At 48.6% G+C, this 27,808-nt stretch overlaps 1 protein-coding gene across 1 annotated transcript; it reads left to right on the top strand.

Annotated features, from left to right (window-relative positions):
• Positions 1-998: 998 nt before the first annotated feature.
• Positions 999-27,808, top strand: LOC310793532 (palmitoyltransferase ZDHHC5-A-like; the record flags this gene model as incomplete). Its single annotated transcript, XM_083655336.1, is given in 13 exon segments — positions 999-1,223; positions 4,134-4,255; positions 7,488-7,645; positions 14,168-14,340; positions 15,216-15,318; positions 18,625-18,716; positions 19,527-19,638; positions 20,418-20,526; positions 22,373-22,482; positions 24,473-25,306; positions 25,308-25,517; positions 25,519-25,553; positions 27,520-27,808. Coding segments are annotated over 13 exon segments (2,514 nt in total). The 5' UTR covers positions 999-1,056.

A 27,808-nucleotide genomic window follows, 5' to 3' on the forward strand; every position in this document is an offset into this window, starting at 1 on the left:
GCCCCTGGAAGACCATGCTCCAACACTATCTATAAAAGTGATCCATCGTTAAGTTCAAACTTTATTTTCTTCTTCTGTTTTTGGTCTTGATTTGCACTTCTCACCACTCTCTCGTTCTGCTCTCTCCTCGTTTCTCGCCCTCTCTCTTGACAAGTCTACCTCTCTTCACCTCTCGTACCTCAGTCACCCAACTCTCGTTTGGAAGACCGGGCCAATCAAACCGTTCAGCCAATTAGCCAATCAAAGCCAACCTCTAATCAACACAATTAGACACAACCCCACTATCTCTGTCAAGTGTGTTGGTGTTGGAAGCAGAATGTATGACAGATGAGTTAATAAGTTGGATCCGTCTCACGTCCCATCATTTTCACAGCACCAAACCGCTCATAATCATTGTTTAAATATATACACATATACAAGGAAATTATTAGTATTATTATATCTTTTTTCCAGGAGGGTTCAAATACAGTTTTTTCCTTTAACCACACCAAAAAAAGAGCCATGTTCTTTTTTTTTTATTAATTGCACTACTCTCTTATGAAGCCTTTATTGACCCAGCTGTACCTCCTCCTCTTTTAACAGTCAGACAAAGAGATTTACTTTACTTTTGTGGCAACTGAGCCTGAAGAATTCTCATTTTGAACTGGCTGGTGTTTGCGATGAACCAAAGGAGGGTGGAATAGTGGAGAGATCCCCTCATCAGAGATACCCAGACACTACCTTTTTTTTGTCAATCTCTCTCTCTCTCTCTCTCTCACACACACACACACACACACACACACACACACACACACACACACAGAAGAGCAGGATTGAGAGTTGAACTGGGTTTGGACTTGAACCTAAGCAAAACCGTGTGCGCGCATCTTCTCCTCGTTCTCACGACGATGCCGATCCGCCCCAAGACGACGAAGCCAGCTCTCGTCTTACCCGTCGCACGTCTGACCCACTGAGCACCTCCTGAGAGGCCGCCCCTCCACAGAGGTGATTGGCTGACACGCAGAGAGGACGCCGCCCCTCCACAGAGGCGATTGGCTGACACGCAGACGGGAAGCGATGCCTGGCAGCAGCAGTAAGAGTGGGGGTGGGGCCGGGTCGTCCTCGTCGCCCCTCCCCCACGCCGTGGCCCCGCCCACACGGCCCCTCAGACCCTCCCGCTACGTGCCCGTGTCGGCCGCCACCTTCTTCCTGGTCGGATCCACCACACTCTTCTTCTGCTTCACGTAAGTGACTGGGGGGAGTTTCACATCTCAAGTCTCTGCATGTGCCACTTAAGTGCAATCGAGTCACAGACTCGAGTCCCCATCTCTGGCACACACACACACACACACACACACACACACGCTCACACTCACACCTAAATTGTACTCCATTGGGAGCGTTCGCAGCGCTAATCTCTCGACACATTTTTGATTTGCATGAAAATCTGTCTGCATGGTCAAAGAAAACCGGAATAATAGTGTGAGCGCTAGGTAAAATCAGCATAAAGGGGTGTGGCCGGGCGAGTTGAGTTCTGGTTCAGGCTATTCAGGTACTGAAACTATCTATCTGAGTCACCGCACACAAGAAGGCTGAATTGCTTCACTTTAATTCATCTTCTTTATTTTGTGATAATATTCAAATCTAATTATATTCGAATATCTAAAATCATTCCAACGGCCCTAATTACAATTAAAGGAAGGCTTTCCCGATTTCAACCCCCCTTTGTATCATTATAATCTTGGTAATATGCAGATTGACAGTACTTACTTTCTCTAGACGTTTTCTCCATCGAGAAATCCATGTTTGTCTGCCTGCAGAAACTCCGCCCCCACCAGCTGGTATGGCTCATTAACGCTTGTTCTCCGTGGATGTTCGTATACAGAAAAAATAAACGATCTGTAGTTGGACCAGCCGCTCTCGAGCAGAACAGCTGTTCACTTCCCTGTCCGAATGATGCGTTTTGTTATGTTATCATATTATGACATAAGACTGTTTCCTGTAAATGTTCTATGTTTATGTATCTGTCCCTATACAAATAAACATTCAATGCATGACATTTATTTTATTACCTTTTTTTTAAACACTCTGACAAGGTCTGTACTGGTGTGTTGGCGCGTGTCATCCTCCAGGCTGACAGCTCGGCTTTGAGTGACACCTGAACGCAGACTGTTACTGTAGATGGGCGGGGCTTTGAGTGACACCTGAACGCAGACTGTTCTGTAGATGGGCGGGGCTTTGAGTGACACCTGAACGCAGACTGTTCTGTAGATGGGCGGGGCTTTGAGTGACACCTGAACGCAGACTGTTCTGTAGATGGGCGGGGCTTTGAGTGACACCTGAACGCAGACTGTTCTGTAGATGGGCGGGGCTTTGAGTGACACCTGAACGGAGACTGTTACTGTAGATGGGCGGGGCTTTGAGTGACACCTGAACGCAGACTGTTCTGTAGATGGGCGGGGCTTTGAGTGACACCTGAACGGAGACTGTTCTGTAGATGGGCGGGGCTTTGAGTGACACCTGAACGGAGACTGTTACTGTAGATGGGCGGGGCTTTGAGTGACACCTGAACGCAGACTGTTCTGTAGATGGGCGGGGCTTTGAGTGACACCTGAATGCAGACTGTTCTGTAGATGGGCGGGGCTTTGAGTGACACCTGAACGCAGACTGTTCTGTAGATGGGCGGGGCTTTGAGTGACACCTGAATGCAGACTGTTCTGTAGATGGGCGGGGCTTTGAGTGACACCTGAACGCAGACTGTTACTGTAGATGGGCGGGGCTTTGAGTGACACCTGAATGCAGACTGTTCTGTAGATGGGCGGGGCCGAGCGAGGCACGTGACTGAACACCACGTCTTTTTTAAGGGGACAGCTCATGAATGCACACATTGGGGGAAGTATTAACCCAATTAACATTAATCAATTAACTAATTAATTAATTGACATGAGCAAGATTAAGTCGGTTAGAGGTTCTAAATGTGGGTTTTGATATATTTTTTTAGTTAATTGCCTAGCCCTAGTGAGGGGCAGCTTTTCTACATCAGAACCTTCTTACCTGTCAACAGTGTGAGATCTGACTGCACCTCAGTCTGTGTGCGTGTGAACGAGGCCCACCGGAGTGTACGTGTGTGTGTGTGTGTGAGCGAGTGTGTGTGAGCGAGTGTGTGTGTGCAGTTTATGAATGTGAGAAATTGAGATTGATAAGTCCTGTGTGCTTGCATATATCTGAGGAAAGTCAATGGCAGCCTGTGCGGTGAAGTGTGTGTGTGTGGTGAAGTGTGGGTGTGTGTGTGTGTGGTGAAGTGTGTGACGTGTGTGTGTGTGTGTGTGGTGAAGTGTGTGTGTGTGGTGAAGTGTGTGTGTGTGTGGGGTGAAGTGTGTGTTTGTGTGTGTATGTGTGTGTGTGGGGGGGGGGGGGGGGGGGGGGGTGAAGTGTGTGTGGGGGGGCTCTGTGATTCAGATTAGAGAAGAGAAAAATAGGCCAACATCTGTCACCCTGAGAAAAAGACCCTCATAGTCACTCTCTCTCTCTCTCTCTCTCTCTCTCTCTCTCTCTCTCTCTCTCTCTCTCTTTCTCTGTCTCTCTCTCTCTCTCTCTCTCTCTCTCTCTCTCTCTCTCTCTCTCTCTCTTTCTCTGTCTCTCTCTCTCTCTCTCTCTCTCTTTCTCTCTCTCTCTCTCTCTCTCTCTCTCTCTCTCTTTCTCTGTCTGTCTCTCTCTCTCTCTCTCTCTCTCTCTCTCTCTCTCTCTGCAGCCATTCAAACGTTCTCTCTGACTTCCCATTGCCAATATTGGCCTGTTATAATAATAATAATAATATAATAATAATAATAATAAGAGTTAGTTTGTTGTCAGGAACACCTTGACTGAATCTTCGTCACATTTGGCTCAAATGTCCACTTGGACTCGAGGATAAACTGATTAGATTTTTGGTGGGCAAAGGTCAAAGTTTAAGGTCACTGTGACAACTCACAAACGCCATTTCATTTCCTAGCTAGTTAACACGATATCTCAGGAACACCTTGACCACAGTTCAACATGTGTCGTCATATAAACTTTAATAATATATAATAAAAAAAACGAATAATAATAATAATAATATAATCTTGAATCTAATCCTAATCCAGTAATCAGAGTGGTGCTGTGTTGTGTTGCAGCTGTCCGTGGCTGTCAGAGCGCTTCTCAGTGGCCGTGCCCGTCTACAACGGAATCATCTTCCTCTTCGTTCTGGCCAACTTCAGTATGGCCACCTTCATGGACCCTGGCATCTTCCCCAGAGGTGAGGAGGACGTGTGTGTGTGTGTGTGTGTGTGTGTGTGTGTGTGTGTGTGTGTGTGTGTGTGTGTGTGTGTGTGTGTGTGTGTGTGTGTGTGTGTGTGTGTGTGTGTGTGGGTCAGGGATTCCGTTAGCCGGCTTTTAGCCGGTATTTGTTCCCGTGGGCCGGTAAATTAACTCATTGAGTGCCAGCCACTTTTGGAGAACGGACGCTCCCAGTGCCAGAGTTTCAGAGCGTTTTCAGTGATTTCTCGAGGCCCACAGAATATTGTGTGATATTACAATGTAAACACCGAACACGCACAAAGAACGATGGGACTCTCTTCTATCATCTGCAAAAAAAAGTTTATTGATACCATTTTCCGTTCTTTAGTTATGAGCCGGAGAAGATAGGCTGTTTTGAGCAAAAAGACACGTTTCAAATTAGAAGCTGAGATATTCCGCCTTTTGTGAAATGCAGCATTTCAAGCACATTCACTGAGTCTGAAGATAATATTTTCTGATGTAGTGACGTGGTGTAGTTGTGTGGTGCCTGCGTGCCCCACCCCCCTCTCCCCCCCTCAGCTGCAAACTCCTCCCCACACTAACACACAGCCTCACGCACCCAGTCTATTTTCGGAGCGCTCCGTTTTTTGTGCGCCGGCTCCCAGCGCGACACGGAAAAGCCAAACCGGACTGCAGGGAAAGGTTTGGCCCTTCGGCGTCGGGTGCTGCCTTTCTGCAGAGACAGAGAGGCTCAGTTGTGGGAGCGGATTGACTGCTGTTCGCAGCCAACTTCAGCTGCAGCCAGAGCCATCTATATGGCTCTGATTGCAGCATGAGCGGTTTCTTTTTGATCACGGGGCTTTTTCCTGCTGTTTTCCGGACCTTTCTCTAATCTGGAGAGCACTGTCGCCACCTAATGAGTCCGTAAAATAGGTTATACACCTTCAATAGCTACAATATTTGTACAGGAGATGCAGGAGGCTTTGATCCACGTCCCACCGTCAAAAAACGCATTTGACGTCGATCGACGTCCTTGGCACTCTACGTCACTATTTACTTTGACGTCGATCGACGTCCTTGGCACTCAATGAGTTAAGAGGTCGTCGGCTCAATTGGCCGGCTGAAAATACGCCAGATAAATAAATTCCTTATATAAAATGGCCTAATATTGTGTGGCCTATAACCTAAGTGATGTTGCCAATAAGCTACGACTTAAATAGAGATTTATTACATCATATGTTTTCCGCCCCCTGTATGTTGAGTGTTGGTGAAAAAGAAAAATATAGCAGACGCTTTCTTTACTGTAGAGCGCCGTACAAGCAGCATCAGTCCCACCGGCCAGCGCTGGACCCGCTGTGAGGAAACACACAGGAGGAAACCGAAATGTCATAACAGACATCCCTTGCTAGGCCAGTTCTTTTTTTAATCGAGATCATGCAACAAGTAGCCTACTTCAGCCGAGGCCAGCAAGACGGCAGGGAATAAACACAAGCGTGCCTGCCGCCGTCAAAAGCGAAAGCGACCCGACGTAGGCTGTCAATTTAGAGGAGGTAAAAAGCCTTTTTATCTACGTCGGCCGAATCAATCAATCAATCAATGGCTCGTGCTTGTTGCACGACGCTCGTATGATGAGGCGATGAATCAAAATGCTTACCACAAATAAAGCCACATGGAAGCCGAATACGAGTGCAGGAGAGCTGACGCAGGTGCCGCCAGGTGTGGAGTGGGAGCGATAAGGTGCGTAGCCTATTGCTGGAGATTCAAGTTGTGCGCTGCACTGACACTATCGCACTTATTACTTTTAGCTAACGCTACGTTGTTTTTTCATCAAGGCAATGTCCAGAAGATATTGGTTCATGAGTGTCTGCAAATGCAGATAGATAGGCTACAGTAGGAGCATGCATGCATCTTGTCTGTTTCAATAACGAAAGCGTCCAATACCGAGAACGATGTGCCGACCAATTAAATATTCTTGCTGCGAAATCGGTCTCTTAATGACAACACTGGAATAAATATGATCGACTACGACTATAGAGGCTATAAAGAATAGACTATAGAGAAATAAATTGATTTGTTTATTTAGGAAACAATTATTTTATAACATTCTTTTTTTTTATAGTGGCCGGTAAATATTCGATAGGGCCGGAATTCTGGAACGTTACCGGCTGCACTGGTCGTCTGAGAAAATGTCTAGCGGAATCCCTGGTGTAGGTGTGTGTGTGTGTGTGTGTGTGCATGCAATTCATGTCACATCATCCTTGAGACTTTCTCTGCTTTATTCACTTTGATGACCGCCTCTAAAACTCGAGCCACGTTTACATAGGGGTCCCACAGGGGTCCCTAAGCGGCCCACTTTGAAATCTGACAATCTGCACTGTTTGTTGAGCGTTGTTGAACAGCATTAATCCATGATTGAAAACTAGGGACGCACCGATGTGAACATTTTGGCCAATACCGATAACCGATATCATTGCTGGTATGGCCGATAACCAATGTTTACCGATGTCGATATGATCTGTATAAAAACACATTTCTATGATAATAACATTTTGCACATACTGAAAAACACATGTGAACACTGTGCATTTGAAAAAGTAATGCATTTCTTTATTTCCAAAACATTTGGAAAAGCCCATAAATCATAGATTTATCACAATGTTTCCTCTCAATGGGAACATTTTGGCTGATGCCGATAACCGATATTAACATTGCAACATCGGACCGATGGCGATATGTTAAAAAATGACTAACATCTGCCGATACCGATATGATTGCCGATATATCTGCATCCCTATTGAAAACTATCAAGTTACTCTTTACCGTTACAACGCAAGACAGTTTGGAGAAATTGTGTAATTTTATATATTTTTTTACAAACGTTTTCACAACGGGAGACGGACTGTCTATCAGGGTGAGTAGTACACAGCTCTGCATCGCCAAATGACAGACATGATGTGCGCATATAGACGCATTATAGAGCGATGAGATCCATTTTACACTTCAGATTCTAAAATATGCTGGAATGCTGTGTTTTGTAAGGGGAGGAGCCTGCAGACAGACTGATGTATTTGAGTTCAGGACTGACCTCTGACCTCTGACTGCATACTACTTCACTCACTTTTTACACGGACTGATCATGCTGTAGTCACCCCCAAAGGTCCAGCAAAAACCCTGAAATCACTATGCATGTTAGAATGTGTGTTTGATCATGAGTGTGTTGTGTGTGTGTGTGTGTGTGTGTGTGTGTGTAGCGGAGGAGGACGAGGATAAGGAAGATGATTTCCGCGCCCCGCTCTATAAGACGGTGGAGATCAGAGGGATCCAGGTCAGGATGAAGTGGTGCTCCACCTGCCGCTTCTACAGACCTCCTCGCTGCTCCCACTGCTCAGTGTGTGACAACTGTGTGGAGGTACACACACACACATACACACACACACACACACACACACACACACACACACACACACTGCTCAGTGTGTGACAACTGTGTGGAGGCACACACACACACACACACACACACACACACTGCTCAGTGTGTGACAACTGTGTGGAGGTACACACACACACACACACTGCTCAGTTTGTGACAACTGTGTGGAGGTACACACACACACACACACACACACACACACACACACACACACACACATTGCTCTGTGTGTGACAACTGTGTGGACATATTACTCATGGAAATGTGTGTTGCTATATAATATATATATATATTAGGGATGCACCGATCGATCGGCACGTGACCGGAAATGGACGATTTTCACGTGATCGGCCTCGATCGGTGATCTGTTCCGGTCACTCTAAATAGCCGATTCTGTGAGCCGATTTTCACATGACGTGCGCGCACCTCAAAGCACCGAGACAGGCACCCAGCCACCACACCACACACGCCAGCATACCTTCCTCGTTGTGGATTTTTTTCACCGTCAGTGAAGTAGACAAAGCTCGCAGTTTGTCACACATGCAAGTCGAAAATAAGCCGTGGAGACAGAGATGCGGCCGAGTCCCGCTCGGCTGGAGTCCAGTCTGAGCGGCTCGCTTCACCTCACTGGCCCCTCTCTCTCTCTGCTCTCTCTCCCCGGGAAGCGGTGCTCCAGCAACCCGCCACCGCGCACAGCCGGCTTGGCGAGGTGAACGCGAGCATTGTGTCCAGTATGATAACCATTCCCCGACCTGCTTTTCCATTCCACATCAGCGCTGCTGCCTCAGCCTGTCAGTCATGTTGTAACGTGGATACAGGAGAGACTATTTGTTTCGTATTGCAAATAGAACGACATGAGAACGACGGACATAATAATAAAAATGCATCGGACTCACAAGTGTGCAACGTTTTCTGTGCGTGACGATATTTTTTCGGATGGCAGATAAAAATACGCATACCAAACTTCGGACTGTGTGTAAACTCCGCCTGATATTCAGACTGAAGATCGTTACTGTAACTCATAAACTCATTTCCCCTCTACTCAAGAGGACTGGTCTGGAGCCAGTCTATAAACTCCTTGTCCATGGATCATTTTGATGTTCTGTTGCACCTGTTTTCTTTTGGAAAAGTAAAAGCATGATAGCTGTGGGATATAGGCTATTGGATTTAATTTAATTTTTGTATTCATTGTATTTGCACAAAAAAGCTCTGTCCAGTAGCCTAACCTGGAACACTTTTATTTTGAGATGTGTTTGAGTGAGAAGGTCCTACTTCATGCAAATGATAAGAATTGTTTATTTGTTTATTTGGATCCCCATTAGATGTAAGAATTGTTCTATGAATCTTAATTTTTAAACAAAGTTACAAAAACGTTTGTGTAAGCTGTCAATTGTTGTTTTTAGAAAAAAAAATCGGAATCGGCAAAAATCGGTATCGGCAAGTCAGACTATTCAAAAATCGGAAATCGGAATCGGCCAAGAAAATGGCAATCGGTGCATCCCTAATATATATATATAATTGTGAACTGTTCTCAGAGTCTTCTTGGCTTTTCTATTGTGAACTGTGTACAGTAATGTCTGTTTGCTTGTTACATTTGTGGAATGAAATGAAGGAAAAGCCTAAAGAAATATATATTTATATAAATATATATTTTTATATATAAAAAATATTCTTAAGTCAGATTAGTTGGTGTTGCTTTTAATGTTTTGACCAGCATTCCACTGTCTCCTCTGACCTGTGTCTTTTCTCTCTAGCACTTTGACCTCCACTGTCTCCTCTGACCTGTGTCTTTTCTCTCTAGCACTTTGACCTCCACTGTCTCCTCTGACCTGTGTCTTTTCCCTGTAGGACTTTGACCTCCACTGTCTCCTCTGACCTGTGTCTTTTCTCTCTAGCACTTTGACCTCCACTGTCTCCTCTGACCTGTGTCTTTTCCCTGTAGGACTTTGACCTCCGCTGTCTCCTCTGACCTGTGTCTTTTCCCTGTAGGACTTTGACCTCCACTGTCTCCTCTGACCTGTGTCTTTTCTCTCTAGCACTTTGACCTCCACTGTCTCCTCTGACCTGTGTCTTTTCTCTCTAGCACTTTGACCTCCACTGTCTCCTCTGACCTGTGTCTTTTCTCTGTAGCACTTTGACCTCCACTGTCTCCTCTGACCTGTGTCTTTTCCCTGTAGGACTTTGACCTCCACTGTCTCCTCTGACCTGTGTCTTTTCTCTCTAGCACTTTGACCTCCACTGTCTCCTCTGACCTGTGTCTTTTCCCTGTAGGACTTTGACCTCCACTGTCTCCTCTGACCTGTGTCTTTTCTCTCTAGCACTTTGACCTCCACTGTCTCCTCTGACCTGTGTCTTTTCCCTGTAGGACTTTGACCTCCACTGTCTCCTCTGACCTGTGTCTTTTCTCTGTAGGACTTTGACCTCCACTGTCTCCTCTGACCTGTGTCTTTTCCCTGTAGGACTTTGACCTCCGCTGTCTCCTCTGACCTGTGTCTTTTCCCTGTAGGACTTTGACCTCCACTGTCTCCTCTGACCTGTGTCTTTTCTCTCTAGCACTTTGACCTCCACTGTCTCCTCTGACCTGTGTCTTTTCCCTGTAGGACTTTGACCTCCACTGTCTCCTCTGACCTGTGTCTTTTCTCTCTAGCACTTTGACCTCCACTGTCTCCTCTGACCTGTGTCTTTTCTCTCTAGCACTTTGACCTCCACTGTCTCCTCTGACCTGTGTCTTTTCACTGTAGGACTTTGACCTCCACTGTCTCCTCTGACCTGTGTCTTTTCTCTCTAGCACTTTGACCTCCACTGTCTCCTCTGACCTGTGTCTTTTCTCTCTAGCACTTTGACCTCCACTGTCTCCTCTGACCTGTGTCTTTTCCCTGTAGGACTTTGACCTCCACTGTCTCCTCTGACCTGTGTCTTTTCCCTGTAGGACTTTGACCTCCACTGTCTCCTCTGACCTGTGTCTTTTCTCTCTAGCACTTTGACCTCCACTGTCTCCTCTGACCTGTGTCTTTTCCCTGTAGGACTTTGACCTCCACTGTCTCCTCTGACCTGTGTCTTTTCCCTGTAGGACTTTGACCTCCACTGTCTCCTCTGACCTGTGTCTTTTCCCTGTAGGACTTTGACCTCCACTCTCTCCTCTGACCTGTGTCTTTTCTCTGTAGGACTTTGACCTCCACTGTCTCCTCTGACCTGTGTCTTTTCTCTCTAGCACTTTGACCACCACTGTCTCCTCTGACCTGTGTCTTTTCACTGTAGCACTTTGACCACCACTGTCTCCTCTGACCTGTGTCTTTTCCCTGTAGGACTTTGACCACCACTGTCTCCTCTGACCTGTGTCTTTTCTCTGTAGGACTTTGACCACCACTGTCTCCTCTGACCTGTGTCTTTTCTCTCTAGCACTTTGACCACCACTGTTTCCTCTGACCTGTGTCTTTTCTCTGTAGGACTTTGACCACCACTGTCTCCTCTGACCTGTGTCTTTTCTCTGTAGGACTTTGACCTCCACTGTCTCCTCTGACCTGTGACTTTTCTCTGTAGGACTTTGACCTCCACTGTCTCCTCTGACCTGTGTCTTTTCCCTGTAGGACTTTGACCTCCGCTGTCTCCTCTGACCTGTGTCTTTTCCCTGTAGGACTTTGACCTCCACTGTCTCCTCTGACCTGTGTCTTTTCTCTCTAGCACTTTGACCTCCACTGTCTCCTCTGACCTGTGTCTTTTCTCTCTAGCACTTTGACCTCCACTGTCTCCTCTGACCTGTGTCTTTTCTCTCTAGCACTTTGACCTCCACTGTCTCCTCTGACCTGTGTCTTTTCACTGTAGGACTTTGACCTCCACTGTCTCCTCTGACCTGTGTCTTTTCTCTCTAGCACTTTGACCTCCACTGTCTCCTCTGACCTGTGTCTTTTCTCTCTAGCACTTTGACCTCCACTGTCTCCTCTGACCTGTGTCTTTTCCCTGTAGGACTTTGACCTCCACTGTCTCCTCTGACCTGTGTCTTTTCCCTGTAGGACTTTGACCTCCACTGTCTCCTCTGACCTGTGTCTTTTCTCTCTAGCACTTTGACCTCCACTGTCTCCTCTGACCTGTGTCTTTTCCCTGTAGGACTTTGACCTCCACTGTCTCCTCTGACCTGTGTCTTTTCCCTGTAGGACTTTGACCTCCACTGTCTCCTCTGACCTGTGTCTTTTCCCTGTAGGACTTTGACCTCCACTCTCTCCTCTGACCTGTGTCTTTTCTCTGTAGGACTTTGACCTCCACTGTCTCCTCTGACCTGTGTCTTTTCTCTCTAGCACTTTGACCACCACTGTCTCCTCTGACCTGTGTCTTTTCACTGTAGCACTTTGACCACCACTGTCTCCTCTGACCTGTGTCTTTTCCCTGTAGGACTTTGACCACCACTGTCTCCTCTGACCTGTGTCTTTTCTCTGTAGGACTTTGACCACCACTGTCTCCTCTGACCTGTGTCTTTTCTCTCTAGCACTTTGACCACCACTGTTTCCTCTGACCTGTGTCTTTTCTCTGTAGGACTTTGACCACCACTGTCTCCTCTGACCTGTGTCTTTTCTCTGTAGGACTTTGACCTCCACTGTCTCCTCTGACCTGTGACTTTTCTCTGTAGGACTTTGACCTCCACTGTCTCCTCTGACCTGTGTCTTTTCCCTGTAGGACTTTGACCTCCACTGTCTCCTCTGACCTGTGTCTTTTCTCTGTAGGACTTTGACCTCCACTGTCTCCTCTGACCTGTGTCTTTTCCCTGTAGGACTTTGACCTCCACTGTCTCCTCTGACCTGTGTCTTTTCCCTGTAGGACTTTGACCTCCACTGTCTCCTCTGACCTGTGTCTTTTCCCTGTAGGACTTTGACCTCCACTGTCTCCTCTGACCTGTGTCTTTTCACTGTAGGACTTTGACCTCCATTGTCTCCTCTGACCTGTGTCTTTTCACTGTAGGACTTTGACCTCCACTGTCTCCTCTGACCTGTGTCTTTTCTCTGTAGGACTTTGACCTCCACTGTCTCCTCTGACCTGTGTCTTTTCCCTGTAGGACTTTGACCTCCACTGTCTCCTCTGACCTGTGTCTTTTCCCTGTAGGACTTTGACCTCCACTGTCTCCTCTGACCTGTGTCTTTTCTCTGTAGGACTTTGACCTCCACTGTCTCCTCTGACCTGTGTCTTTTCTCTGTAGGACTTTGACCTCCACTGTCTCCTCTGACCTGTGTCTTTTCCCTGTAGGACTTTGACCACCACTGTCTCCTCTGACCTGTGTCTTTTCCCTGTAGGACTTTGACCTCCACTGTCTCCTCTGACCTGTGTCTTTTCACTGTAGGACTTTGACCACCACTGTCTCCTCTGACCTGTGTCTTTTCTCTGTAGGACTTTGACCTCCACTGTCTCCTCTGACCTGTGTCTTTTCTCTGTAGGACTTTGACCTCCACTGTCTCCTCTGACCTGTGTCTTTTCCCTGTAGGACTTTGACCTCCACTGTCTCCTCTGACCTGTGTCTTTTCCCTGTAGGACTTTGACCTCCACTGTCTCCTCTGACCTGTGTCTTTTCTCTGTAGGACTTTGACCTCCACTGTCTCCTCTGACCTGTGTCTTTTCCCTGTAGGACTTTGACCTCCACTGTCTCCTCTGACCTGTGTCTTTTCTCTGTAGGACTTTGACCTCCACTGTCTCCTCTGACCTGTGTCTTTTCCCTGTAGGACTTTGACCACCACTGTCTCCTCTGACCTGTGTCTTTTCCCTGTAGGACTTTGACCTCCACTGTCTCCTCTGACCTGTGTCTTTTCACTGTAGGACTTTGACCACCACTGTCTCCTCTGACCTGTGTCTTTTCTCTGTAGGACTTTGACCTCCACTGTCTCCTCTGACCTGTGTCTTTTCTCTGTAGGACTTTGACCTCCACTGTCTCCTCTGACCTGTGTCTTTTCCCTGTAGGACTTTGACCTCCACTGTCTCCTCTGACCTGTGTCTTTTCACTGTAGGACTTTGACCTCCACTGTCTCCTCTGACCTGTGTCTTTTCACTGTAGGACTTTGACCTCCACTGTCTCCTCTGACCTGTGTCTTTTCTCTGTAGGACTTTGACCTCCACTGTCTCCTCTGACCTGTGTCTTTTCCCTGTAGGACTTTGACCTCCACTGTCTCCTCTGACCTGTGTCTTTTCCCTGTAGGACTTTGACCTCCACTGTCTCCTCTGACCTGTGTCTTTTCTCTGTAGGACTTTGACCTCCACTGTCTCCTCTGACCTGTGTCTTTTCCCTGTAGGACTTTGACCTCCACTGTCTCCTCTGACCTGTGTCTTTTCTCTGTAGGACTTTGACCTCCACTGTCTCCTCTGACCTGTGTCTTTTCCCTGTAGGACTTTGACCTCCACTGTCTCCTCTGACCTGTGTCTTTTCTCTGTAGGACTTTGACCTCCACTGTCTCCTCTGACCTGTGTCTTTTCTCTGTAGGACTTTGACCTCCACTGTCTCCTCTGACCTGTGTCTTTTCCCTGTAGGACTTTGACCACCACTGTCCGTGGGTGAACAACTGCATCGGCCGGAGGAACTACCGCTACTTCTTCCTGTTCCTGCTGTCGCTGACCGCCCACATCATGGCTGTGTTCGGCTTCGGCCTCCTCTTCATCCTGTACCACCGCCAGAGCATCGAGCGCCTGCACGCCATCGTCACGTATCCTTTCACACACGCTATCGTCACGTGTCCTTTCACACACGCTATCGTCACGTGTCCTTTCACACACGCTATCGTCACGTATCCTTTCACACACGCTATCGTCACGTGTCCTTTCACACATGCTATCGTCACGTGTCCTTTCACACATGCTATCGTCACGTGTCCTTTCACACACGCTATCGTCACATGTCCTTTCACACACGCTATCGTCACGTGTCCTTTCACACAGCAAGTTTGGAGGCTTTGCCAGTTTGCGTTTGAGACGGCAGATCTTTGAGATGTCCCTATTCTATTAATAGATTTCTGTTGACATCACACAACTGTTGTGGCGCCATCTTGAGGACCAATTTGAAACAACAAGATCCCTTCTATTTGCTGTGCAGACTTACTTACTGTCAACCATGTCGTGTTCAACATGTTTTAAAAATGTGTAAATATATATCTATATTATTATCATCAGTATATCAATGGGAGCTAGGGCTCTGTTTGTCTGTCTGTCCCACTGATAACATCATCAGTAATGTCATAAATTAACTCCCACACACGAGGCTATAGTTCAGTGATGATGTCACTGATGACATCACTGATAATGTCATAGGCATTGTGAGATCTGTGATGTGTGACACACACACAAGAGAGAGAGTCTGAGGGAGAGAGAGGATGGAGAGACTGAGGGAGGGAGAGAGAGGGAGACATTGCGCATGCACCAATAGGGCAGGTGAGACCGCGCAGCAGCCGAGCTGTGTATGCGAGCTGCAGAGCGGGCGAGGCTGTAAAAACAGGTAGTAAAAGGTTGTGTGCTGTGTTCAGTCCACAACAAAAAGAAAGTACATCATCTCAGCCCTCAGATTCCTTAACAGCGCCCCCTACAGGCTGGCTGTGATGTGTGTTGCAGGACTATTCTTCATCCCTGTTGCCGGCCTCACCGGCTTCCACATAGTCCTGGTGGCCAGAGGCAGAACTACCAACGAACAGGTAAGACACTCTGCTCAGCATGAGGGTAGACAGGTAAGACACTCTGCTCAGCGTGAGGGTAGACAGGTAAGACACTCTGCTCAGCATGAGCGTAGACAGGTAAGACACTCTGCTCAGCATGAGGGTAGACAGGTAAGACACTCTGCTCAGCATGAGGGTAGACAGGTAAGACACTCTGCTCAGCATGAGGGTAGACAGGTAAGACACTCTGCTCAGCATGAGGGTAGACAGGTAAGACACTCTGCTCAGCATGAGGGTAGACAGGTAAGACACTCCGCTCAGCATGAGGGTAGACAGGTAAGACACTCTGCTCAGCATGAGGGTAGACAGGTAAGACACTCTGCTCAGCATGAGGGTAGACAGGTAAGACACTCTGCTCAGCATGAGGGTAGACAGGTAAGACACTCCGCTCAGCATGAGGGTAGACAGGTAAGACACTCTGCTCAGCATGAGGGTAGACAGGTAAGACACTCTGCTCAGCATGAGGGTAGACAGGTAAGACACTCTGCTCAGCATGAGGGTAGACAGGTAAGACACTCCGCTCAGCATGAGGGTAGACAGGTAAGACACTCTGCTCAGCATGAGGGTAGACAGGTAAGACACTCCGCTCAGCATGAGGGTAGACAGGTAAGACACTCTGCTCAGCGTGAGGGTAGACAGGTAAGACACTCTGCTCAGCGTGAGGGTAGACAGGTAAGACACTCTGCTCAGCATGAGGGTAGACAGGTAAGACACTCTGCTCAGCGTGAGGGTAGACAGGTAAGACACTCTGCTCAGCGTGAGGGTAGACAGGTAAGACACTCTGCTCAGCATGAGGGTAGACAGGTAAGACACTCTGCTCAGCATGAGGGTAGACAGGTAAGACACTCTGCTCAGCGTGAGGGTAGACAGGTAAGACACTCTGCTCAGCATGAGGGTAGACAGGTAAGACACTCTGCTCAGCATGAGGGTAGACAGGTAAGACACTCCGCTCAGCATGAGGGTAGACAGGTAAGACACTCTGCTCAGCATGAGGGTAGACAGGTAAGACACTCTGCTCAGCATGAGGGTAGACAGGTAAGACACTCTGCTCAGCATGAGGGTAGACAGGTAAGACACTCTGCTCAGCATGAGGGTAGACAGGTAAGACACTCTGCTCAGCATGAGGGTAGACAGGTAAGACACTCTGCTCAGCGTGAGGGTAGACAGGTAAGACACTCTGCTCAGCATGAGGGTAGACAGGTAAGACACTCTGCTCAGCGTGAGGGTAGACAGGTAAGACACTCCGCTCAGCATGAGGGTAGACTGGTAAGACACTCCGCTCAGCATGAGGGTAGACAGGTAAGACACTGCTCAGCATGAGGGTAGACAGGTAAGACACTGCTCAGCGTGAGGGTAGACAGGTAAGACACTCTGCTCAGCATGAGGGTAGACTGGTAAGACACTCCGCTCAGCGTGAGGGTAGACAGGTAAGACACTCTGCTCAGCATGAGGGTAGACAGGTAAGACACTCTGCTCAGCGTGAGGGTAGACAGGTAAGACACTCTGCTCAGCGTGAGGGTAGACAGGTAAGACACTCTGCTCAGCATGAGGGTAGACAGGTAAGACACTCCGCTCAGCGTGAGGGTAGACAGGTAAGACACTCTGCTCAGCGTGAGGGTAGACTGGTAAGACACTCTGCTCAGCATGAGGGTAGACAGGTAAGACACTCTGCTCAGCGTGAGGGTAGACAGGTAAGACACTCTGCTCAGCGTGAGGGTAGACAGGTAAGACACTCTGCTCAGCGTGAGGGTAGACAGGTAAGACACTCTGCTCAGCATGAGGGTAGACAGGTATGACACTCTGCTCAGCGTGAGGGTAGACAGGTAAGACACTCTGCTCAGCGTGAGGGTAGACAGGTAAGACACTCTGCTCAGCATGAGGGTAGACAGGTAAGACACTCTGCTCAGCATGAGGGTAGACAGGTAAGACACTCTGCTCAGCGTGAGGGTAGACAGGTAAGACACTCTGCTCAGCATGAGGGTAGACAGGTAAGACACTCTGCTCAGCATGAGGGTAGACAGGTAAGACACTCTGCTCAGCATGAGGGTAGACTGGTAAGACACTCTGCTCAGCATGAGGGTAGACAGGTAAGACACTCTGCTCAGCATGAGGGTAGACAGGTAAGACACTCTGCTCAGCATGAGGGTAGACAGGTAAGACACTCTGCTCAGCATGAGGGTAGACAGGTAAGACACTCTGCTCAGCATGAGGGTAGACAGGTAAGACACTCTGCTCAGCATGAGGGTAGACAGGTAAGACACTCTGCTCAGCATGAGGGTAGACAGGTAAGACACTCTGCTCAGCATGAGGGTAGACAGGTAAGACACTCTGCTCAGCGTGAGGGTAGACAGGTAAGACACTCTGCTCAGCGTGAGGGTAGACAGGTAAGACACTTTCTGTCTTCTCCTCCCCTTCAAAACAAGCATGTGTGCGAGCGAACCAGGGAAAGACATTTTTAAAAGGCTGTAGACTATTTTGTAGCTTTAGTCTCTCTTCTTTAGTTTTGTTTCTGTTTCTGCTATTTCAGAGGTTCTCAAATGTTTTTCAGCCAAGGACCCCTAACAAGATAGAAAATATACCGGGGACCCCCTCATTCTGATTTGTGATTTTGGGCTAAGCTTAATTGTTTCCACGGTAACGTGCTTGACTTTTAAATTGATAGGTTTGTTAGATTAGAATGTAATCCACGAACCATTTTAGATTTAAAGCATAACATATTTTCATTGAACTATGAAGCTTTTGCAAAAAATAAAATAAAAAGTTTTTATTTTCTATTTTCCTGAAAACTTTTTGCGGACCCCCTTGCAAAGTGCCACGGACCCCTGGGGGTCCCCGGACCCCCATTTGAGAACCACTGTGCTATTTTACCATTTCAGTCGTGTGTTGTGCACTTTGTGATTTAGGCCGAATAGACGGCTGGATCATTACATCAAAATCTTGTCTGCAAAACAACTTTGAATGTCCATACATTACATCTTAGTCTGCATGAACATTACAAGTAATTAGTCTGTCCCCCTCTCTCTCTGTCTGTCTCTGTCCCTCTCTGTCTCTGTCTTTCTCTGTCTCTGTCTTTCTCTGTCCCTCACTCTCTGTCCCTTTCTCTGTCTCTGCCCCTGTCTTTCTCTGTCCCTCTCTCTCTGTCTCTGTCTCTGTCCCTTTCTCTGTCTCTGCCCATGTCTTTCTCTGGCCCTTTCTGTCTCTGTCCCCCTCTCTCTCTTTCTCTGTCCCTCTCTCCCTGTGTCTGTCCCTCTCTTTGTCTCTGTCCCTCTCTTTCTGTCTCTCTAGGTAACGGGGAAATTCAGAGGAGGCGTCAATCCTTTCACCAATGGCTGTTGGAAGAACGTATCTCATGTCCTCTGCAGTTCACAAGCACCCAGGTACACTTGTTTTCTTTCTGTTTGTTTGACTCTTCTCCTTCCAACACTAGAAGGGCCAGAATTCCATGACCACTAGAACGGCCGTAAGCGGTCATTTTGACCTCTATATCCCAAACTCTATAATCTATCATGATCATTACACAAGAGAAGAGAGAAATTAATGCATTCATTGTGTTAAAATATCTTTAAAAAAGACAAAACACCAAAATGTGAAAATAGGCACACACAAAAATAGGCCTTAGAACTAAGGGAAATTCAGTGAGCTCAAAATGACCGCCTGAATGGGCAGCAGCATTGTATATTTTAATTCAACAAAATGATTGCATATATAAATTGTGTGTGTTGTGTGTTAACTAGTTGGCTGTCTTTGGTCACATGACACTGACACTGGTCCAGCAGCTGCAGTGAAAGTCGTCTCCTCCGTCAGACACTTTTCTTTATTTTTTCTGTCACATTTTCGTCACATTTTAAAGTAATTAAAGTGGAATTTCAGCCTGTGGGAATCACTGACTCACACCGGAAAAGGAGAGGCAAATACATTAAATTGAGAGTAGAAGAAGAACACGGGCGGAAAATAATGCGTTGTATCCCCGCCAAAGATTTATATCTCCAGCCGATATAAATGCTCAGTACAGCTGAAAGGGATGTTGTCTCTGTGTTTCCTGTTTCCTGTCTATACACACGCTGAAGGCATGTTGTCTCTGTGTTTCCTGTTTCCTGTCTATACACACGCTGAAGGCATGTTGTCTCTGTTTCCTGTTTCCTGTCTATACACACGCTGAAGGCATGTTGTCTCTGTGTTTCCTGTAGGTATCTGGGCAGGAAGAAGCGTGTGCAGAGTGTGTGTGTGCAGCCTCCTTTTCTGAGGCCCCAGCTGACTGAGGCCCAGCTGGCTGCCAAGATCCTGGACAACGGCATCCAGGCAGAGCTGCACCGGGTAAGAGGAGCCACCCTGAGGGAGGAGCCAACCCGAGGGAGGAGCCACCTCGAGGGAGGAGCCACCCCGAGGGAGGAGCCACCTCGAGGGAGGAGCCACCTCGAGGGAGGAGCCACCCCGAGGGAGGAGCCACCTCGAGGGAGGAGCCACCTCGAGGGAGGAGCCACCCCGAGGGAGGAGCCACCCCGAGGGAGGAGCCACCTCGAGGGAGGAGCCACCCCGAGGGAGGAGTCACCTCGAGGGAGGAGCCACCCCGAGGGAGGAGCCACCTCGAGGGAGGAGTCACCTCGAGGGAGGAGCCACCCCGAGGGAGGAGCCACCTCGAGGGAGGAGTCACCTCGAGGGAGGAGCCACCTCGAGGGAGGAGTCACCTCGAGGGAGGAGCCACCCCGAGGGAGGAGCCAACTCGAGGGAGGAGACACCCCGAGGGAGGAGACACCCTGAGGGAGGAGACACCTCGAGGGAGGAGCCACCCCGAGGGAGGAGCCACCTCGAGGGAGGAGCCACCCCGAGGGACTCACTCTCTCTCAGGAGGGGGATCTGTTTTCCACATTTAACTTCACAAGCACAGGGCCACTGCTTATTGAATGACATGCGTCTGTCCAATGTCTCTGTCTTTCTGTCCTCCCTGTGCCTCCCCTGTCTGTCTCTCTGTCCTCCCTGTGCCTCCCCTGTCTGTCTCTCTGTCCTCCCTGTGCCTCCCCTGTCTGTCAACCTGACTCTCTGTCCCTCCCCTCTCTTCCTGTCTCTCTGTCCTCTTCCAGTCCAAGTCCAGCCTAGAGATGATGGAGAGCCAGTCATGTGATGCAGAGCCTCCTCCTCCCCCCAAACCAGAGCTCCGGTACCCTGGACTGAACAGAGGGAACACAGAGGGTAAGGCTTTGTAACAGTACTGAACAGAGAGAACACAGAGGGTAAGGCTTTGTAACAGTACTGAACAGAGGGAACACAGAGTAAGGCTTTGTAACAGTACTGAACAGAGAGAACACAGAGGGTAAGGCTTTGTAACAGTACTGAACAGAGAGAACACAGAGGGTAAGGCTTTGTAACAGTACTGAACAGAGGGAACACAGAGGGTAAGGCTTTGTAACAGTACTGAACAGAGGGAACACAGAGGGTAAGGCTTTGTAACAGTACTGAACAGAGGGAACACAGAGGGTAAGGCTTTGTAACAGTACTGAACAGAGGGAACACAGAGGGTAAGGCTTTGTAACAGTACTGAACAGAGAGAACACAGAGGGTAAGGCTTTGTAACAGTACTGAACAGAGAAAACACAGAGTAAGGCTTTGTAACAGTACTGAACAGAGAGAACACAGAGGGTAAGGCTTTGTAACAGTACTGAACAGAGAGAACACAGAGTAAGGCTTTGTAACAGTACTGAACAGAGAGAACACAGAGGGTAAGGCTTTGTAACAGTACTGAGCAGAGGGAACACAGAGGGTAAGGCTTTGTAACAGTACTGAACAGAGGGAACACAGAGTAAGGCTTTGTAACAGTACTGAACAGAGAGAACACAGAGGGTAAGGCTTTGTAACAGTACTGAACAGAGGGAACACAGAGGGTAAGGCTTTGTAACAGTACTGAACAGAGGGAACACAGAGGGTAAGGCTTTGTAACAGTACTGAGCAGAGGGAACACAGAGGGTAAGGCTTTGTAACAGTACTGAGCAGAGAGAACACAGAGGGTAAGGCTTTGTAACAGTACTGAACAGAGGGAACACAGAGGCTAAGGCTTTGTAACAGTACTGAACAGAGAGAACACAGAGTAAGGCTTTGTAACAGTACTGAACAGAGAGAACACAGAGGGTAAGGCTTTGTAACAGTACTGAGCAGAGGGAACACAGAGGGTAAGGCTTTGTAACAGTACTGAGCAGAGAGAACACAGAGGGTAAGGCTTTGTAACAGTACTGAACAGAGAGAACACAGAGGGTAAAGCTTTGTAACAGTACTGAACAGAGGGAACACAGAGAGTAAGGCTTTGTAACAGTACTGAGCAGAGGGAACACAGAGGGTAAGGCTTTGTAACAGTACTGAACAGAGGGAACACAGAGGGTAAGGCTTTGTAACAGTACTGAGCAGAGGGAACACAGAGGGTAAGGCTTTGTAACAGTACTGAGCAGAGGGAACACAGAGGGTAAGGCTTTGTAACAGTACTGAGCAGAGGGAACACAGAGGGTAAGGCTTTGTAACAGTACTGAACAGAGAGAACACAGAGTAAGGCTTTGTAACAGTACTGAACAGAGGGAACACAGAGGGTAAAGCTTTGTAACAGTACTGAGCAGAGGGAACACAGAGGGTAAGGCTTTGTAACAGTACTGAGCAGAGGGAACACAGAGGGTAAGGCTTTGTAACAGTACTGAACAGAGGGAACACAGAGGGTAAAGCTTTGTAACAGTACTGAACAGAGGGACCACAGAGTAAGGCTTTGTAACAGTACTGAGCAGAGGGAACACAGAGGGTAAAGCTTTGTAACAGTACTGAACAGAGGGTAAAGCTTTGTAACAGTACTGAACAGAGAGAACACAGAGTAAGGCTTTGTAACAGTACTGAGCAGAGGGAACACAGAGGGTAAGGCTTTGTAACAGTACTGAACAGAGGGAAAGTGGGCTATGTAACAGACAGTTCTTTTTCTTAAACTTTTGCCATAAAAAGTGAGATTGTTACTATTCGATGCTGATTTCACTGTGATTTCTATTTTCTGCCGCACCCCACCCAACAGAGAGCATTCTACTGAACAAAGCCCCGCCCACCCCCACCATGTACAAGTACAGGCCTACCTACAGCCCCGGCAAGAACCACACAGCACTCACACACGCCTACGCCAACCAGGTAATGTACACACACACACCAACACACACACACACACACACACGATAGACAAAGCCAGGTAACATACAAAGTACGTTGTTGTGATGCTAGAATTTCTAACTTCGATACGATACCCAAGAAAATCCGATACCCAAGAAAATTCCGATACCACATCAAGAGGCATACAAATAAACGAAGCACGCTTCTCCATAATCTAGGCTTAATAAAACGCGTGAAAATCTGCCCCCTGCTGTAGACATCAGCCTATCACAACCCTGCTCTAGACATCAGCCTATCACAACCCTGCTCTAGACATCAGCCTATCACAACACTTTTAGCTTGTTGAAGCAACACCCCCCAATACCTTCAGAGCAAAAACAACAAATAAAGAGGGGGGAAAAATCTAAAGTTTGTTTTTTAACGCAATATCTGAGGAACGCCTTGACGGAATTTCATCAAATTTGCCTTAAACATCGACTTGGCCTCAAGGATGACCTGATTAGATTTTGATGGGTAAAGGTCAAAGTTCAAGGTCACTGTGACCTCACACACCCAATTTCCAAGCTCTGTAATGCAACATCTCAGGAGCGCCTTGACGGAATTTCTTCCAATTTGCCTCAAATGGCGATTTGGACTCAAGAATGAACTAATGGCGGAGGCATAAATCCACGGTGCGGTCGTTCTAGTTTATTTTTGCTCCAACTGAAATGTTTTATGGTCACTCAGGATTCAGTAGGTCACGGGTTGGCTTGGTTCCAGCCTTAAAACTCTTAAAAAGGAACTCTTAAAAATCCTTAAAAATTATTTTTCTAAATGTCTATGGAGCAAATGAATGGGAAACTCTAAATGAAAGTTGTGGGTTCAGCGTAGGTTGAGCGTTGCTTCGACATAATGGTGTGAACGGCTACTTAGGGATCTCAGGGCGTCACGGCCAGAGGGAGCCAGGGCCAACGGAGGCCATGACCTCCATGAGGGAGCCAGGGCCAACAGAGGCCATGACCTCCATGAGGGAGCCAGGGCCAACGGAGGCCATGACCTCCATGAGGGAGCCAGGGCCAACAGAGGCCATGACCTCCATGAGGGAGCCAGGGCCAACAGAGGCCATGACCTCCATGAGGGAGCCAGGGCCAACGGAGGCCATGACCTCCATGAGGGAGCCAGGGCCAACGGAGGCCATGACCTCCATGAGGGAGCCAGGGCCAACAGAGGCCATGACCTCCATGAGGGAGCCAGGGCCAACGGAGGCCATGACCTCCATGAGGGAGCCAGGGCCAACGGAGGCCATGACCTCCATGAGGGAGCCAGGGCCAACAGAGGCCATGACCTCCATGAGGGAGCCAGGGCCAACAGAGGCCATGACCTCCATGAGGGAGCCAGGGCCAACGGAGGCCATGACCTCCATGAGGGAGCCAGGGCCAACGGAGGCCATGACCTCCATGAGGGAGCCAGGGCCAACGGAGGCCATGACCTCCATGTCATTCCCACCCATGAGTCCTGAGGAAGACGTTTCCTCAAATCCTACAAAGAGTTTGACTTGGACAAACCAAGAGATTCAGCTTCAGAATCACAAGAGACCATAGAACATTCCTCTCCCCCCCACCAAAAAAATAGAAAAAGAAGAGTGAAATGTTCTATGTTCTCTTGTGGTTCTGAAGCTGAATCGCTTTGTTTGACCAAGTAAAACTCGGAACCGCAGCAGAACCCACGGCCGCCTTGTAGTATTCTAGTAGTGAGATTTGACCACACGTCAATGGGAAAATGAAATCCTGTATGTCCCATGTCGAAGGCAGGTTGTTGAATTTGATGTTGAAGAAGGTGTGGCTGTGTACGCCCCCTACCTGTCACACTTTACAATGTCCTGTCTGCTAATTGTGTCCTAGTAAAAGCAGTTCAGGTGATGTGTCAGTGTGTCACCACTAGAGGGGGACGATGCTCCATGGTTATATGTGTGGGGAAGAAACACTCAACTGACACAACTTTATCCCCCCCCCCCCCCCCCCCCCTCCTGCAGTTGAGTCGAGGGGAGAGCGTGTGCAGCACCAGGGACTCCTCGTCCACCTCCTCGCTCCTGCAGGCCAGCCAGCAGCCAGGCTTCCGCTCGCAGCCCAGCTTGGACGCCCGCGACGCGCTGCCCGAGCGGGGAGGAGGAGGAGGAGGAGGAGGAGGAGAGAGGAGGGACGGGGGGAGGGACTGTGGAGGTGGAGGTGGAGGAGGAGGAGGAGGAGGAGGAGGAGGGGGCATCCCCGGCTACTCCCTGGGTGGCCGCTCCTATCCTTCCTTCTCCGACCCCGCCGTGTTGTCTGGGGGCGCGACGCACTCCTCTAGCTCCACCCACACCTCGGCGGCCGGGGGCGTCGCCCACACCTCTGAGGCCACCGCCCCCTCGCTCAGCTACAAGAGCTTAGCCAATCACACGCCGCCGCCGCTGCCTCACCACCACCCGTCCCGCAACGGCAGCCTGTCGTACGACAGCCTGCTGGCAGGAGGCGATGACTTGGACCTGGCCATGGCCCCTGAGGCCTCCCCCGGGAGGCCGCGCACGCCCTTCCAGTCGCAGACGTCCCAGTCGCCCCACCACCAACACCACCACCAACACCACCAACACCACCACCACCGGCCCTCCAACCACCACAACCACGCCTTCCTGCACCGCTCCTCCTCGTCCTCCTCCTCGCCGCCGCCTGAAAGGGAGCGCCCCCTGCTGGGCGAGCCCACAACCCCCTCCTCCTCCTCCTCAGTCCCGCCTCCTCCGCACCATCACCACCACTCTCACCACCACCACCACCACCACTCCTCGTCCTCCACCTCCCGCCCTCCGCCACGCTTCGCCGCCCCCCACCCCCCGCCCCCCCCACCACGGCTACCCCTACCGCACCCGCTCCACCGACACGCCCACCACCACCCTCCCTCCCCGCGGGCCACACCCCCCCCCGCTGGGCAAGTCGCTGTCGTACTCCAGCGCCGCCGCCGCCGAGATGCAGTACCGGCTGGTCCGAAAGGCCTCGGCCTCGGCTGGAGCCAACGCCGCGGTGGTGGGAGGAGGAGGAGGAGGAGGAGGAGGAGGAGGAGGGGGGGGGGATGCAAGCGCCAAAGTGAGTATGAGTTTGAGTGACACCCGTCAGGACGAGCTCTCTGCTGCTCGCCGCCCGCCTGCCTGACTCCTCCTCCTGCTCCTCCTCTTCCTCCCTTCTTCCTTCCTCCTCCTGCCAGACTTCCTGTAAGTTCTTCCTTTGTTTCCCTCTGCTTGTCTTCCACTCGTCTGTGGGCTTCTTGGCATTTTGTCTGCTTGTTGTCTCTCACTGCTGTGTTTGTGACGTTGTTGTGGTCGGCCATTTTGTTCTCATCTTTCCCACCGCCAAAACTCCCATTTTTACTGGTTTCAAAACTTTCATTCCAGTTGGGTCTAGGGCTTTGTGAAATATATGGATATTGTGATATGAGAGATCACTACAGTATCACCATTCAGCCTCAAAATAATGCGATAGGATGTTTGGCCCTACATGTAGTTGTTGGGCCCAGTAAAATAAATGCAATAAATAAACACTTATCAACTGATATTAGAGTTTGAGATCGATATATAGTAACAAAGAAAAACGCAATATATCACGATACAAAAATGTGACAATACGTACAGGGTCAGAAATATGAATGGTGAGGATATCAGCTCCACGTTATTCTGCTGTAGTAAAATGACAAAGCTCTCCATCCAAATTCAATTATTAGCGTTATGTAATGACATTTTTAAATTGATGTTGACATTGTGATCTAGTAGCCACTGCCTGGCATCACTAGAAAGCTTTGTAACACCCAATGTGCACGAGATGCGTTACGGTAACACTGCTGATCAGACTCTCGCCAATGTTAATAGATGAGCGATACATCCGGTACGGAAAAATGACGCACCTGTTCCATATGAGCTGCTTCCTTCCGGGCTCCGCCTTCGTGCCCCCATAGTTAAAAAGAACAGGTACAGAAATTCCTTTGTGCCTGTCTCTATCAGAGCGTTGAACGCTGCTGGGGTACAAATGTAATGTCTCCCCATCTGCCGTTGCTGTTATTTATTTATTTTATCCTTTTATTCTTTTATTCTTTTATCTTTATTTATTCTTAGGGGTACAATACAGTATATCTGTATTATATACTTTGTCTGCCCTTTGGTCTGGACTGAGGTTTTTTCTCTTTTTTTTTCTCTTGTGCTTTAATACAATGATACATTGTAGCTCTTTCTTGTGATATAAATGTGCTGCTGTGAGTGAACTGCACTTTGCTACTATGCACTTTATATCTCTACTGTGCACTTTAGATCGTTGCTACTGTTGTCATTTGCACTTTAACTATTGTGTCATTTGCACTTTAACTATTGTGTTGCACTTTAAACTGCTGCTCTAGACTGCTTTTACAATGTTCTTTTTGTCTTATTTGTTTTTATGTATGTACTTCGTACTACGCTTCCTGCAATCCAATTTGCCCTTTTGGGACACTTAATAAATCTTGAATCCTTGAATCCTTGAATTTTGGTCGGATCCCAGATATGTATATATATATATGTCTGACAGATGAGCCAGTGTGGGTCTGTTCGCAGCCGTTCCGTTGCTGGTGGACATTAGCCCTTATTCACCAATGAATATAATTCTCCAGTCTTACACCATATCATTATCATATGAACTCGTATTGTGAGATGAACGTATTCTCCTGAACGGTCAAGCTTCAAAGATTAGTCGATGAATCGATTAGTCAATCGACAGAAAATTAATCAATTAATCCTTTACACATTTTTTTTTAAAGAAAAAAAATACAATTCTCTCATTCCAGCTTCTTAAATGTGAACATGTTCTAGTATATTTAGTCTTCTGTGACAGTAAACTGATTGTCTTTGGGTTGTGAACTGTTTGTCAGGACAAAAGAAGACTTTTGAGGATGTCATCTTGGAGCTTTGGGGAAAAGAAAAGTGATCGAAATTTTTCAAAATTTTGTGACATTTGATTTTGGATTTTGGATTTGACCAAATGACTGATCGATTATTCATTTTTTCCATGTGTTTTCTTCACATGAACTCAGGGATGAGCTGCTCCAGATCAAACCTCTGAGTCGGACCAACGGGGGCCAGCCCCTCTCCTGTTCCTCGGCCCCCTGCTCCACCCCCTCCTCCCCCTCTCACCCGATGGGCGTGTCCACCCGGCCCGGAGCGGCCTATCCCGGCCCACCATCCATGCAGAGTCCCGCCCACAGGCCTGGAGCGGCCTATCCCGGCCCGCCATCCACGCAGAGTCCCGCCCACAGGCCCGGGGGTGGGGGGGTGAAGAAGGTGACGGGCGTCGGGGGCACCACCTACGAGATCTCCGTCTGA

Source organism: Poromitra crassiceps (genome assembly GCF_964638095.1).
Source record: "Poromitra crassiceps genome assembly, chromosome: 19".
In the NCBI taxonomy this organism is placed as follows: domain Eukaryota; kingdom Metazoa; phylum Chordata; class Actinopteri; order Beryciformes; family Melamphaidae; genus Poromitra; species Poromitra crassiceps.